General features: G+C 38.8%; 1 protein-coding gene across 1 annotated transcript in view; it reads right to left on the minus strand.

Annotated features, from left to right (window-relative positions):
* LOC118167832 (transmembrane protein 263-like) overlaps window positions 1-15,025 on the minus strand; it is a 193,457-nt gene extending 178,432 nt beyond the window's left edge. Inside the window, exons 1-2 of the mRNA XM_035327655.1 lie at window positions 14,849-15,025; window positions 961-1,051 (exon numbers count right to left, since the gene is read on the minus strand). Of these exons, the coding sequence (XP_035183546.1) occupies window positions 961-1,051; window positions 14,849-14,854 (97 nt within the window). The 5' untranslated portion in view covers window positions 14,855-15,025. The remainder of the gene's footprint in view (window positions 1-960; window positions 1,052-14,848) is intronic.
* Between the last annotated feature and the right edge of the window lie 698 nt (window positions 15,026-15,723).

Below are 15,723 nucleotides of genomic sequence, written 5' to 3' on the forward strand. Positions count from 1 at the left end.
ATTTGGTTCACATGCTCTTTAGGAATAGCTGTCAGTATAAATGCTATATCAAGAACAGATTCTTCTCTTGAAGGGAAAATATAAAACACACTTATGTTTCCCATTGACATGTCATATTTTAACAGCAAGTTGCTAATAAGAACCTCAGCATACTCTGGGTTGTTTAAGCTGTCCAGAATGATTATGAGTGATTGTGTTTTAAAAGTCACTGAACTAGAAACAAAGCTCTAAACACCAATTGCTACAATGTTAGCAGCTTCCATTCAAAAGAAAGTGACACCTATTTTGTTGCATATATAGGTATGCAACACTTACACAGTGGGAAAAATCTATTCTCTCTATAAATCCAGAGCATGTCACTGCAAATAAGATTTTTTAAATTAAAATAGGCTTTTCTGAGCCTCCTACAGACTGCCAGCCTCTCACTGCCTCCTCCTTAGATGGCTAAACTGGCTTCCAAGAGAGATGGCGGAAAGAAACCATCACTAGAATGCCTTTGACAAGGCTCTGCTGGGGACAATATTAATAGCAAGAAGCTGCATAATGAGGTAAGGAGAAAGAATAGCTGAATATTAGGAAGTCTTCACTAATGATCACTCAAAACATCACAAACAACACGATACAGGAGGCCTTTTACTCCTAAACCTACAGACAGGATGATCAGGTAGGACAATTTTAATCAGAAACCATATTGTTAAAAAAGAATGCAGAACAATGTCTACAGTACAGCAGGCGTGACCTTCTTTGAATGCAAAAGTAGGATTGGAGGCTGGCTAGACCTCTGGTTGAGAGGCTGGCTCTGCTCTTAGGAAAGCCTTATCCCTCTCAGAGGGAAAAAAAAAAAAAAAAAAAAAAAAAAGGTAGGCTCAAAGTCAAATCAAGCAAGAAAGACGACTTCCTTAGCCTGAACACTTTCCCCAACTTAATGCAATGAGTTTATACCAACTGCTATCACTGTACCTTCAGGAGGCTCTTCCCGCAGATGAGGGGGCAGTTCTTCACTTGTTGTCTCAGTTTCATCTTCCACCATCTGTGTTTCTAAGCTAGGTCCCTGTAGAACAGAACAAGAGGAGGTAAATTGGAGAAAGTTCAGAAAGGAACCACAAAAATAATTACAGGATTAGATAATATGCCAGACGTTAAGCACACAAGGAGCTCACTTCAGCTGATGAATAAAGCTGCTGGTAGATTTGTTTGCAGTCTAATTACTTATAGAAGGAAAAGAAAAAAAAAAGACTCCTCAAGCGAGCAAAACTAGCAAGCAGAAATATGAGGGTCTGAGTAGACTAAACCAGGAACTGAATGGCAAAACAATTTCTAAATTATGTTTAAAACACATAATGAAATCACTATTTCAAATCCCCATTTACCAAGGGTAGCAGCAGATTCGCATCCTTTGGAAGTTTCAAGGAAAAAAATATGATCTTTGATTTAAGAGGATTCATCTGTGTCTTACCAAGACTAGATTCTGAAATGCTGGTGCCCTGTTGAATGCAGGAGGAGGTAGCACATGCGTTATATACATGGTACTACACCTCATTTTTCAGAGGAAGACAAAGCAAAGTTGTCTATAGTCTCCTAACTCAACCGGGTCTATTGATCATGTAGTTTTCCCCTACCAGTTGCATTTGTACTTGCATATATAACACACTGAACAAACCTCAACTGGAAAACTACCAGATTGCCCTCCAAAGTTTTGCAATTCCACTCACCAGCCTTCAAGATCTTGCGAAAAGCCTGCAACATTGCTTGTGTACAGATGTGAGCTTTCACATTTGTTGACTTAAAGAGCATTCACTTGTATTTTAGGCTGCTGATCTCACTTTTCACACACAAAATTGTACGGACTTATGGAGCTTGGAGGTATAATGGCTTTTGCAGTTTCACAGAAAAACAAAAGAGGTGTGTCCCATTCCTTTTTTTTTTTTTTTAAGTAATGGCAGAGGAAACAGTAGGGATAGCTATCAAGCTTTTTTTTTTTTTTAATAAAAGAATCAGTTGTTTTCTTTTCAAATGCTTGTACAGTCAAAAGTGAAATCTGAAACATAGCATTCAAACAATGCTTTTGGGCATTGAATACATGAATAGGTTTGTAGTCCAGACCATCTGAAAATGCATACTAACACATGCAGCTGGAAGGTTACAGAAGCCAGCTTAGACATTGGTACATCAACAGCTTGCAAGATTTTGCTACTCAAACTCTAGGGAAAAAAAGGGATCAAAGTATTCAGTCTGCACTATTTTCATATTTTCCAAGCTCTGTGACTATAAGGTTTCTCTCAACAGTAAACACTGAATACTTCCTGTTTCCTAACTTTGCATGTAATAAAGACTAACTTTTTACATTTCTTCCTTTAAACAACTACATTACACCTTCATCCATTTCCCTTTTTTGTTCAGAAAAAGGGGCATGAAAACAAGCATCACCACGCTGAGCTGAAGGGAAACAAAACAGGTACAAGTCCACAAGCATACAAGTCTATTGTGTCAGTGCCATTGCTGCAACTTTGACTTTTGCCATTCATGACAGTGGAAGCTTTACCTAAGGCATAAACACTGAATCAGTATTCCTCCACATTTAAAAACAACTGATGCCAATCCCAGCTTTGATCAGAGTCCACCAATATGAGGTACGGGTTCAAACATTTTCATTCCTCATGGCAGCTATCATGGAAAAGAAAGATAGCTACCACAGAGCACAGATGAGAAAGTAGTAATTTAACTGAGATAGTCTAATCAAAAAAACAAACCCAGGAATCTGTTTCAAATTTCAAGGTCTACCCATCTCATCACTTCACCTGATGAACATGATCTACATTTTAAGAAAGTGTATAAAAAAAAAGCTGGACAGAAACAACAAATTGAATGTAGAATATGTACTTGAGCAAGTTTCTACATCAGCCACAGGCAATAAATACATCTCGATACATTTATTTGCTACCTAATAATGGTTCTGAGAGTGAGAGAATACAAGGCTATGTTAGTACACCAAAACATGCGTTTTCACATGAAAGACAGAGACATGTAGGACACAAGGCACCAATATTTGCATTGAAAACATTCTGGATCAGAACTGCAAGAACTCCTAAACTAGAAATAGTCTCCTAAAGACCAAAATTATTTAACAATAATTTTGTTCAAAATAAAAACCCACAAATTTAAAGAATCCTCCATGCAAGGCAAAGTCCATACTAATTATATGACTTCCAGTGACTTAAAAGCAGCAGACATCCCCTGTGGATGAATTACCTGCTTCTGAAGAGTCAATAATCTCACTTTGCTACCATTAGACAAACCCACTTAGTGGTTTATCCTGACAACAATCTATAATAGTGAAGCTCCCTTGGTTTTTATCTGCTGTCATTTACATAAATGCCAGGATGCAAAATGCTATCAGAAATGAGCCATGGCATTATCTTCTTTTTTTTTTTTTTTTTTTAATGTATGAACTACTCAGTGTTCACTAGCCATATGTCTTTCCAGTACAATTATCATAATTGACAACACTTATCCTGAAATAAAAATTTATCTTAGTCGAGGGTCAACTTTAGCCCTAAAACTAAACTAGTATTAACAAATCCAGGAAAAAAATCAGAGCACTATAGACCACCAAAGTCCATAGCTGAGATACTGTTTACTAACACTTTCTTCCAATTCAAAACTTGCTACTTGAATCCCACAGAAGAAAAATATGCTATCCAAGATTACTACTTTTATAGAACATTCTTAATAGCTAACAGAGGACAGAATTTTTGCAAAGAAAGTTTTCACTACTGAAAAGAATTCATCACAACACAATATTTTGAACTGTATTATGTAGTTCTGTATTTTTTGAGAATTGTTCCAACAAAGAAATGATTTGCATTTATTTCAAGATTTAATATTTTAAAAAATAAAACACTGCCTGCAAGAAACCTTGAAATCTCACTTCTTAAATGAAGTTGGAAATATTTTTAAAGAATAAGCAAAAATTCGTATCTCGTTGTTATTTTAATCACATTAATAACTTGCCACTAATCTCTCTATATAGGCAGCTTCTAGGAGGAGCAGTCTCAAACACCTGTGTTTATCAGATATCAGTATATCAGTTTAATCACTGAGACTACAGAATAAGTTCAGTGTTAGTACCGAATTTCACTAAGTAATTAAAATGTAAAACAGTCAACAGTAGATGAGGTGCTAGGTTCTAGTAGTATCCATATCTAGAAGTAATACTTAAGGCTCAAACGTTGACAGATGTTATTAAAAAGATTATAGAATCTCTTTACAATGGCTTTGTATATTAGATTAGCATGTCCATTGCTTTTTTTCAGTTATGTCTGAATTCAGTTCACTAGGTCTGCTGAAAACTTAGCAGTATAATCACTACTACAAGACATCCACAGTTCTGGCAGCGTGGTAATCTACGGCAAACAAAAATTCTAGGAAATTGCCTTATAAGAAGACTTGTGACTAAGTTATAGGTAAAATTGTTGGTTTCTTTTTGTTTTTATTTCAAGAATGGGGCATAAGTGAAGTCTGTTTTTTTAATTCTTAAGAAAATTCAACAGACTTGAAAGAGAAGCATACAACTGTGTAAGTTAATGGGCTGCAGCGAAGTAGCCATGCTAGTGTCCAACTCTCTAATAACCCCCTTGAGCTCCACCCACAGCAGAAGTAATATATTCAGATGTTGCTTTTACTTTGAAGCTACCCCCTAGCTGGATGATGCCCTTAAAAATACGCTTTACCTTTCAGTTAACCCTGAAGCAGTCAGGCAGCTGGACTTGATGATCTTTGTAGGTCCCTTCCAACTGAACTATTCTATTCTGGAAGCATCTAGGAAGCAGGAAGATGCATTAACAGCTCAGAAATGTCAGTAGGTTATTAACTGTAGGATATTCTTTCCATTATACAGGGCTTGTATAGCCTTTTAAATCGAGAATGTGGTTCAATTCCTCACTAGAGCCATTGGTGACACACAGGTTTAAACATGTATTATTACAGGAATAGGTTATGGCACAGAGCCTAGGAAAACGCAATTGAAAAGAACCTCATTTTGCTGTCTTATTTTGTGTTTCAGAGAAGGCTATGTAGTTATGGATTGAGAGGATTGCCAGTATTGAACTAAATAAGTGCCACAAACTGGAGTGTAATCACCAGCATTTCAGATTACACCTCACGCTTTTCCCTGGGATACAATACTGTATAATTCTGACCATAATTTCACTTTAAATATACTGAAAAATGTAGCATAAAAGAATTCGTATTTCACAAGTCCTGCACTAAGTCCATACAGTGATAGAAAGGAAGAAGGTTCCCACCCAGTGAGGGTAAGTATTTTCCACAAGGTACTGAGCTATGTTGGTGACACGGGATCTAAGACACGCATTTATCATCATATTTATATTAACAAATGATTTCAGCACAATCACACATACAGCCTATACTATCTCATTCTCAGTAGTGTATTAAGAACTCAAAAAAAAACAACACAAGTACTTCAAGAGCAACTCCAACACCAGAGGATCATTATTGGTCTATTCTGCATTTAAGTCAACAGTGACACAGAACAGTCAATGCCAAAACAGGTAAGTCAGTGATTAAAATTGCTTAGCTTTCCAAAAGGTCCCTAAAGACAATCTTCAAACAACAACAACAACAAAAAAAAAAACTGGCAACCTCCCCACGTACACTTTTAGGCCTTTTGGATTCTACTTTTCTAGTTTACACTAATTATGGTATGTAATCTTAGATTGGAGACTGTCAACTGACTGTTCACTGTGCCAAGATCAGGCTATTGAGTAACCAAGAAAAACTAAGGCCAAACAGCGGTAAGGGGAAAAAAACATTTTTCAAAGGACAGATTACTTTTTATTACTGAAATTTCATGAGGTTTGGGGCAAATATCTTTCCTTCATTTTATGACTAGTAAGAAGACAACTTTACTGCTGTTCCCAAACAAGGAGAGGCACATATCTTACAATTCTTGCCCTGCTTGCCACTCATACTCAATCCCCAGAAACATCCTAGGTTTTTCTAGATAAATCCTACACAAAAACAGACAAGGCAAAAACACCCCCCCCCCACTCCACAACATGCACCAATAGTCTAATACTTTTCCCCATTATACAGAAGTCTATTGGGACTCACTTTCCGCTGGCAGAAGAGAAGCTGGAGAAATTTAAAGCCCATAGCCATGGCTTTACCAGCAGGTTAGTATTTCAGTTCTTAGACTACCTTTTATTCTAGACTGCTGGCCAAACTCCAGCTTTAGCTGCTACTTTCTCTGTGCATTTTCAAGTGAACGATGTATTTATTTCATGACCTAGATCTTCATATTTCCATTCTTGTTCCTGAACACTTTACACCATTTTTTTCTTTCTTACATGCATCTTCATATTTATTCCCACTCTGCCCTTAGGCCTAGAACATCACTTCTTTCATTATTCAAAACAGCCTTCTTCCTAGCAAAGCCTTGCCTTAAAAGCCCACAAGGTCATACCTCCTGCTTCGTTCTACGCAAATCTACAACTGCCAGCCTAAATCACATGTCCTTATTCATGCCCAACACTGATGTGCCGATCTGGTGTTCTATGTAGGCACAATTCCAATAAAGCATTTACCAGAAGAAAATTAATGGCAGCACAGGCTTCACTGCTCCACATGCAATTTCACTCACAAGCTCTCTCAGTACAGGTCCAACAGTTTTTTTTTTCTTTTTTTAAATGCAGCACAAAATGTATCTCCACTGATAACAAAGGATAAATGCACCTCTTTATAGTTAAAAAAAACTTAGTGTATCTGTGGGATAAAAACAAGCAAAGTAATCCCTAATCACAGGATAGTTTGTGCTTTGAGAATTTAAAATGATACTTTTAAAGTACCTGAGTGAAAGCATCGAACATTTTTGCATTATGTTAAGAATGCTTACTACATGCCCACAAGACTAAAAATAATTGGTTTCCTCCACATTGCATGCTTTCCCCATTCCTAAAACCACAAACAAATCAGCTCCTCTCATCCCAGGTTTGTTTCCTATAAATAGGAGAGAGATAGTACATGTTATGATGAGGCTGAACATGTGCGGATAACAAAAGACTTGTCAGATCCAGTAACATAACAGCTGAGCTTCATTAGGCTTTTCTACAATGACATTATTAATGACAGTCTTAATTCAGGGTCTCTCCTCCATCCAACCACTGTAATGAAGCTCCTCAGAACTTACCTTTCATATTTCATCTTTAATCAAATTACATTATGCCATCTTCCATATTTGAAAGCAACTTCAGAGCATCCTTTCTACTGAATTACACAAAGCCTCAATTTGTAAGGAAACAAAACTAGCTTTCTGATTTTAGAAAAGGATTTTAAACAAGCAGACACTGTATAGGTAGTTCAACACGATGCCTCTCTTTTCAAAGGAGCTAACTGTCCACAGGTAAAGCACATAACTAAACTACCTCTCCTCTACACTAGTGCTGATAATCACCTCAAACAATAGAAACAAGCTTTCAAAACTATCACTACACCTTTTGTAGGCAGGTATTTGTTACAGCTGCAGGTTTTAGTTCAGCAATGAACTTTCAGTATATGGGAGAATTAAGACTTCCATTTATTTTTTTCTAAATGCAGCAGGAACATTCCAGTGAATCAGCCATTGTTATTGACTGCATGCCCACCTTACAGGTTTCCAAAGCTGGCTGGGGATTTTTCCTGTAGAGAAGAGAAAAATTGATCTGCAACCATAAACAGTTTTTATTTTTTTCACTTTCCTGTTGGTTTAAGAGAGCCTTTTGATGGATGCTTTGCTTTTAATTCTACAAAACAAGGTTAGCCCATAATGAGAGCTTCTGTGCCAGGTTTCAGCCCAAGGGGAATTTGTGTTGCAGTTATAAATCCCCTAGAACACTAAAGGAAAGTACAGAAATAGAAATGCTGAGGATGACACTAGTGTAAAATTATAGCACTTTGTTCACAGTACGCTGTAAGAAAGTACTAGAAAAGTTGTTTAGATTACTTCTTGTTCTCTGCATTTGGGCAAAACCCTTAGGGAGGCTACGATTTTAACAATGTTTAATTTTGTCTTGACAATGGGACCGAACATGCCTGCAGAAAGAAGCAACAAGACGAGGTTTTAGACTTGATTTGGGGTTAGCAACATTGAGCACTATTGTTCTCAGCAGAAGAATCAAATCCTACTTCCCCAGTAGTAAAACAACTTCATACTGTGAGTAATCCCAATTAGGGTTTACTTGGCATAAGTAAAGAGTAACAGAGCTACTGACACCACAGTCTAGTGTCCATTTAGCACCAGTAAACTGTTCAATACTTTTTACTTTCACAACTTGTGTGAGGCACATAGCACCACTTAAACAGCAGAGTCAATATGATCTTGAGGGTCTTTTCCAACCTTAATGATTCTACGATTCTACTTAGTCAAAGTTCAAACAGTTCTGGACCTTTAATTAATAATTGTGTTTAGTTTTGTCTTGACCAACAGTTCTTTTCCATCTGAATTTTACTAAATTAGTGTTATCACAGAAAGTGTTTTTCAAAACAAAAAAAAACAACACCTTTCTTCTGATCACGTGTTAGCCTGGCCCATAGAACACTCCTCCCTCAGAGGAGGTTCAACAGTGTAATCATCAAAAGGATACTGTGCATCTGTGTAAGAGCTGAAAAATCACCCGGAAAGATGCTGCATGATTTGCTGTCTATTCCAATTTGAACTACCACCTCCACAAGGAAGGGTATTACTTGACCAGAACACAGTTCTTATGGAAAAACCAAGTGCATTGAATTGTGCTTGTTTGGAAAAAGGAAGTTACATGGAGGCAAAGTGACATTGCATCGTGTAAAACAAACGTTAATGATCGTTAAAGTTGGGGACAGGAAATATATACACAAAAGTCATTACAGAAACACCTGGCAGACTCTGAAACAGGGAGTACAGATGTGGAATGATGCAGGACCAAAGCATGACCCTGCATCACAACAAATCCATCTGAAATGAATTAATTACCAATAATGATATATATTAAAAAAAAAAAAAAAAATCAATTAACTCCTACTGATAACTGACCACTCACTGAATTAGGAAGTTTCACTGAGGAAGAGGAAGTCTTGCTACATCTTGTCAGTCATTCACTGTCTGTCAAAGACTTCAGGGGAGGAAAAAAAAAAATCACTCAGACAGTTGAGCTGATGAACTAAAAGCAAGTAATAACAAGACTTCATGACCTGCAATTTTATTTTGCTTTCTACATAACAATTAGTGAAAGCAGGATAAATATTTTTTCTCCTGCCTGATCCTTGGCAGGTAGATATCATGATTAATGCCAATTTTACTCATACTAAAGAAACTAGATAGTGCATACTGCAGAAAGAATATTTTCCACTTTCCTAATGAGATGTGGAAGTATCACTCTAGAAAGCTGCAGATAGCATGAGAAAATTGTCTGAAATACAAATGAGAACTCCTCCACTTACTAATACAGGCCTATATCAAAGAGGTCATTAATATTTTCTTAATCACACTACAGACTAAAAGAAAAGCATTTTTCCTGTTGTTCTTAGTATAGTCACAACTCCTCAAGCAGTATTTTAAAAAAGCTCATGGAGGGACACATTAAGCAGTGTTCTGTAACAGCGGTTTCCTATGGCCAACTTGAATTACATTACTTGCACGTATTTCCTTATCAGTGCACAACTACTGTCTTAGCTGTAATGAACGGAAATTCAGCTAATTTTTCCAAGGGCTTTCACAGCTAGAACATAGTAATTTCTGTGACAGAATTCCAATTCAAAGTACATAAGCATGTACCCAGCTTGACAAATCTGAATGCTCCCAACAAAGTCACAAGAGACTTCACTGAACAGTTTGAAACTCAAGTTGACTTGTTGAAAATTTACAGTTTCATTTTTTAAAAAGTAGACAAAAGAATAATAATGCTGCAAATCCCTTTGAAGTTGAAGAGTTGTTCCAAAAGTGCCAAAAGTCATTTTAAAAGATGGAAATTGAGGTTTGTGTAAATTATTTTATTCAGTCCAGAACATATTTCTGTCTGGAAATTTCTTTCGATAGGAACTTCAAAACATATTTTCTGCAAATGACCAGACATTTTAGAATTAGCACTGAGCAAACAAGACAGGAGATTGTAATATGCTTATCACATACCTCTGCCCCAATGCTTCTGTTGATGGTTATGTAGTAAAGTATCTCGTTCCTTGGGTCTGAAATCAGAACTCATTTGTAAGCTCTTTTAGCTCACAGTGTTGCTTGCTATACTCTGCATTTATTATTGTAGTGTTTTAAAGGAGTAGCATTTCAGTTAAATTATTTACTTACCCTACAGAACAAACACTGTATCTCCTAGTACTACCAAGCTCTCCAATTTTACACCTAACCAGCATGCTTTCAACTTGACAGCCAGAAGCACTGCCAGCAATAATGTCCCTTTCATTTCAGACAACATAGAAATCTCATTTTCTTCCAAACTAACAGCAAGAAGTGTAATTAAAATCACAACTTGCTGCATACAAGATTCCAACCAGAGTTACTTCACCCAGCAACAAAACAGCTGTCAGTTAGAGACAACACTTGATCATTATGACTGCAAACAACATTGCACCTGTTGACTTAAAAGGAAAAAAATATTCTGGTAGCAGGAACTTTTGGTAATGGCTGCCTGTAATTTCTGAAGACCTGAAAGGTGCACAGGCTTTCCCTCCAAACTGATCTTTACACGGAAAGGAAGCACAGGAATTGTACTAGAACTTAGGCAGCTCTGCACAAGTGTTAAGATTATCAAGTTTGCTAACGAAAAACACAAGCCACTTCTGTGACTTCCACTAAGTTCAATCAGCAACAACATTTCTTTTGAAGAAACTTCTTAAGAGCTCTACCTCTGCCTTCACCTACACAAGCATGTAGCTTGCCCAGAACTCTGGCAGCATGTAACCTCTTCCCATCTCTCTGAAATTCAGCTAAAACAGTGGGAAAGGGAAACAGCCAGAAAATTTGTAAGGTTACTTACCAGACATGACCAATCATAGGCAAATATTAAAGTCAGAATTATTTATAGTATTTGTACAGTCCATGGTCCCCTTTACTCTTCCTATCACTTACATTCACTTTCCTCCTGCTTCCTATAAAAAATTCAAGAGTACATGCCAGGAAGAAAAAGACAATTATATACTCCATAAAAAGCAATACCTCTTGTCTATTCTCCCTTTTATAAGCTGTTCCTTTCCCAAGTAGTTTTCATTTGTCATGAGCCAGAATCAGAGACATATAAGAAAAGTTACACATACATCAGATTTTGACAGGACAGACCATGACGCCCTTCAGAAACAGAGCTGTCGGTAATTACAAGCAAGAGAAACATTTTCTTAGGCTTTCCATAACTTTTGATTGGCCTTAATCTTCAAAATACCTGCCCTTTATCAGATCTGCCAACTTCAGGTATCAAAAGCAGTTAGAAAAACAGGACAACCATAGGCAATAACTACACATTCATTCTCTGTAATATAGCTGTAAGAGTTTCTCAAAGGAAAATGTCTAACTATGACACCCTCTTATCCCAAAATATGTAACTCAAACGCGAGCACAGGCTGAAGCACCACCAGCTTTCATCCTACTTTTCATAACCTTTTGAATTCAAACAAAGAGGGGAGCATATACTTAAATGAGGTCACCTCTTTGAGCTTGCTTTCCCAAACAAGAATCTCAATACCACCTGACACCCTCGATGCCTTTTATTCCTCTGAATACATTTACGTTAGAGCAGTGACAGGAGCAGTGTTAGAAGCAATCACTGCAGCAGTTGCTGCACCAGACAGCTGTCAGGGACTATTCTAATGCCCTAATTCATTCACTAGTTCAAGATAAGGTGTAAAGAGGTTCCAATAAATTCAGAGTTGAGCTCCACAGAACAATACTAGAAACGTGTTGTGGAAAGGTGGTTGACAGTCTAATGGATGGGAGCTAGGCCCGCGCCCCACAGTTATCTGCATTCCTATGAGTGGAACAGCCCTCCTCATCTGACATGTTTGCTACCCAGGTTTCTAATGAGGCCTGAGAAGATGCATTTTCTTGCCATCAAGATCATCTGCCCTTGAAGGACAGTAAAAGCCCTTGGCATATTCCTCATGTATCTCATATATTCCAACATACAGGAATGGTCCACTTTCAAGTTGATTGCCTCTCACTCCTGACCTACAGCGCAGGAAACAGAGGCTTCAACCCATTTTATATTTTGTATAGCCTGAAAGGGTCCATAGATGACATACAAAAGACTTGCCATTGCCTGAAAGAGATGGGAAGAGAAGCAAAGTAAGCATTGAGATGATCTAAAATCCAATCCAGTTTCAGTACCTCAAGCTTTAAACTATGACTCTGGCATGCTGCTGTATTTCACTGTACCTTTTTTAAACAGGGTACTTATTTTATTTGATTGACTTAAAAATAAAGTACATCACACTTAAGTTTCCTCAGCAACAATCAGACATTAGTTACGGATCCTGAAAGGATTATTTGCACAGCAGAACTCCCCTGATGTTACCCCTTCTCTTCATCTGCTTCTTCCTTCCCCTAAGTAGACAAACAGTTACACAAACTAGCATTAGCTTTACTTTGACAGCCCTGCATTCTCAGCAACTTGCTAACCAACAACGAGAAAAACTCAGAACAAATGCTGATTAAAAAAAACCACAAATTTAAATATATTTCCCAAGGCATAACAGCAATTAGGGAAGAAATAAGCAAGATGACTTTTCAAAAAGCTTGGTTCTGATGTTTACTTTCCCTGCATTGATCAACAATTTAAACTTTGCATTGATTTGTTTTAAAGTACCATTAAGCTTTTTGTGAGCAGGTCCATAAAAGGGATTCAGATCCAATTCCCATACCTCACAAACCGCCCCCAACCTCCCATACATCCTCCTTTTCTCCCCCTTTTAAGAGGTTAAAAAAAAAAAAAAAAAAAAAAAACTGGGCAAAAATGTTTTGATGCATACCACCTGTTAATTAATAATGTAATTATTTCTACCCCCACCCCCTCAGCTTCAGACTTTAAATCATGAATCTGCAGTGACCTTACATTGAGGAAACTGAGGCAGCTACTACAGCACAGGGTGGTATATATGGAAAGAAATACATCTAAAGTAAGTTAGAAAACTGTGGAGCTTTTTATACTGAAAAGCTCTCCACATTGCATAGAGATGATAAATGGTTAAAAATAAAAAAAAGACTCCCCCCCTAAATACACACACATTCCTCACAACCAGAACACAACTCTACTCATGTACTGCCATATTTTGAGCAAGCCCATCTAAAACAGTCATGAGCTTTCCCACTCTGGTGGGGCAAAAGAGGAATTCAGCAGAAGTAATAGGCTTAGCAAGAATAATCAGTGATTTACTCTGCATGCTTTATGCATGTTTTTTACTATGCATGTTTTATACAGAAGCTGAAAGAAATCTCTTCTTATTTTGGCCTCAAGCTGGATGTAGTATTTAGCCAGCACTCTGAGGTTTTTGTTTTGCAGGATAAGTCAACAACTCACCCAAGGCTTGTTATATTTTGTTCCAATGCCAGACATATTTTTATTATCCCACTCTATCTGAACTAACAAGCATTCAGAGAAGAAAAGAAATACAGCACCCTTTACTACCAAGCTTTGAAACAAGGCCAAACAAAAAACCAACACTGCATATTAAGAAACTTACTTTATATACATATTTCTTTCATATGCTTGGAAATTGTCCCTTTTCTTTCACCTGTTAAGTGCACAGACACTCAGAGCCGGGAGCCCCTTGTACGCACAGATACTTAACCTAAGTTACCGACACTTGCATTGCACAGAAGCCAAAGTCTTCATTAAGTGAGGAACTTCTAATTCACACTTACTTTACACAGGCTTGCAGAAAGGCCTGAGCCAAAATTCTCTGTTGTGACAGGTGCAGACCACTGGTACGTACAGTTTCTGCCTCAAAGAGCTTGTAACATTTTTGATAAAATTTTCAGTTAAAAAAATTCAGAAGAGGAGTACCTGGTATGCCTCGTATTTCAGACTGGTTAATGAAAGGGAACATAAAGTCATACACTTGCAAACAATACAGATGCAATGTGATAGAAAGATAAAAAAAATACTACAGCAATACTCTTAAGTCATTTTTGCAACGTAATCCCGTGCTTGACTCCTAAGGATGTGAACCTTTCAGTTGAGAGCTAACGCACTGCAACTTTAATAACCAAGTCTCAGGATCCATCTCCACCATGGCACCAAAGTTCAAAATGATTGACTCTGACCTCAGTTAGCCCATCCTAGCCTAGGGGCTTTCCACAGCAAAGTAACCAGATGGATGCTGCTGGTTCCCTCCACACTCCGAGGGCCTGAGAGAGAAGAAACGCAGGTGAAGGCGTAAGGCTGCGTTATTTCTGGAGGCACATGGAGAGCATAAAGCCCCACAGCTGCTGCGGGTGTAAAACCTCCCGAAAGATTACATTTGTGTGAGCTAAGAAACTGGAGGAAAGTAGGACAATTTCCCTGCACATACGCAAACCCCAAAGGGGGAGGAGAGCAGCAGCAGGCCACCTCACTTCCAAACCGGTTCTCATCCCAGCAGTAAATAATTTTATTTTTCATGGAACCCTTATCGGGGGATGCTTGGAAGAAGCGGCACCGCATCCCCCGCGAAGTTAGAAGCTTCTGGAATCGGTACTTGGTGAGGACAGCGAACGATGAGCACCTCGGACCAGGCTGGCCTGGCAGGGTTCGGTCCCCCGGGTAGCCGAGCATTCGCCGAGCCCCGGCTACTCGGGGGGGCCGACCCCCACTTGCGGGCCCCCCTGCCCCCGCCTCACCTTCATGCCGCGTCTCCCCGCGCACCGTCCGCTGGGGATGGAGGGCGGGCGGCCGTCGTCGCCGGCTCCTTCCCCGTCTCCCCCGGCGCTGATGCCCCGGCTCCTTCCGCCCGATGTAAACACACACAGCGGCAGCCGAGGGAGGGCCGAGGGGGGGCAGCGCCATGGCAACCCCGGCCGGAAGAGGAAGCGCGGGGGTCAGGGACCGCCATCTTGACGGGGGTGGGGGCGCCCGAGAAATGGCAAGGCTTTACTGAGGCACCCCCCCCATTGACATTGACCATCGTTTGTATTGTTACAGTGGTTTGCTCTTCGTGTCATTTAACAAAGCTGTTAAAACACTTTACAAAATAACTGAAATGCACTTAGCACCACAAACTTCCATTTATACCTGCTGAAGATAGACCTGCTAAAAATACAAGGGGAAATAAATTGACCCAGCCGTAGTCAAATGAGAAAGTTTCATTTAGAAATGACAGAAATCCAGCTCTCCTTGCTGTCTTTAACCACATCGTAACAAGCACTGAGTTACCACGGCAGACCAGGGCGGGGTAGCTCACCCTCACGTTATCCTTAGGTCTCCAGCCTGCACCACGGGGCTGCTCCCGCTGCTGCTGCCTCACGTGAAGCTGTGCTGTTTGGTGGTGACAATAAAAGAGAATCTCTGGCATGTCAAGTTTTGTTTCTTGTGTACTGCTTTAAGGCAATCATCAGGCACAATCATATGTGTGGATAGAAGTGTGCTACTGCTAGCAAATGCCTTGATGCAACAAATGACAGTCAAACAAGCAGCAAAAAGAGCGATGATTTAAAGTAATGATTCCTGGAAGTGAAGGATAAAACAATATTAAGCAAATTATGATGAGTTTCATTTT

This window comes from Oxyura jamaicensis, chromosome 5, assembly GCF_011077185.1.
Source record: "Oxyura jamaicensis isolate SHBP4307 breed ruddy duck chromosome 5, BPBGC_Ojam_1.0, whole genome shotgun sequence".
Taxonomy (NCBI): domain Eukaryota; kingdom Metazoa; phylum Chordata; class Aves; order Anseriformes; family Anatidae; genus Oxyura; species Oxyura jamaicensis.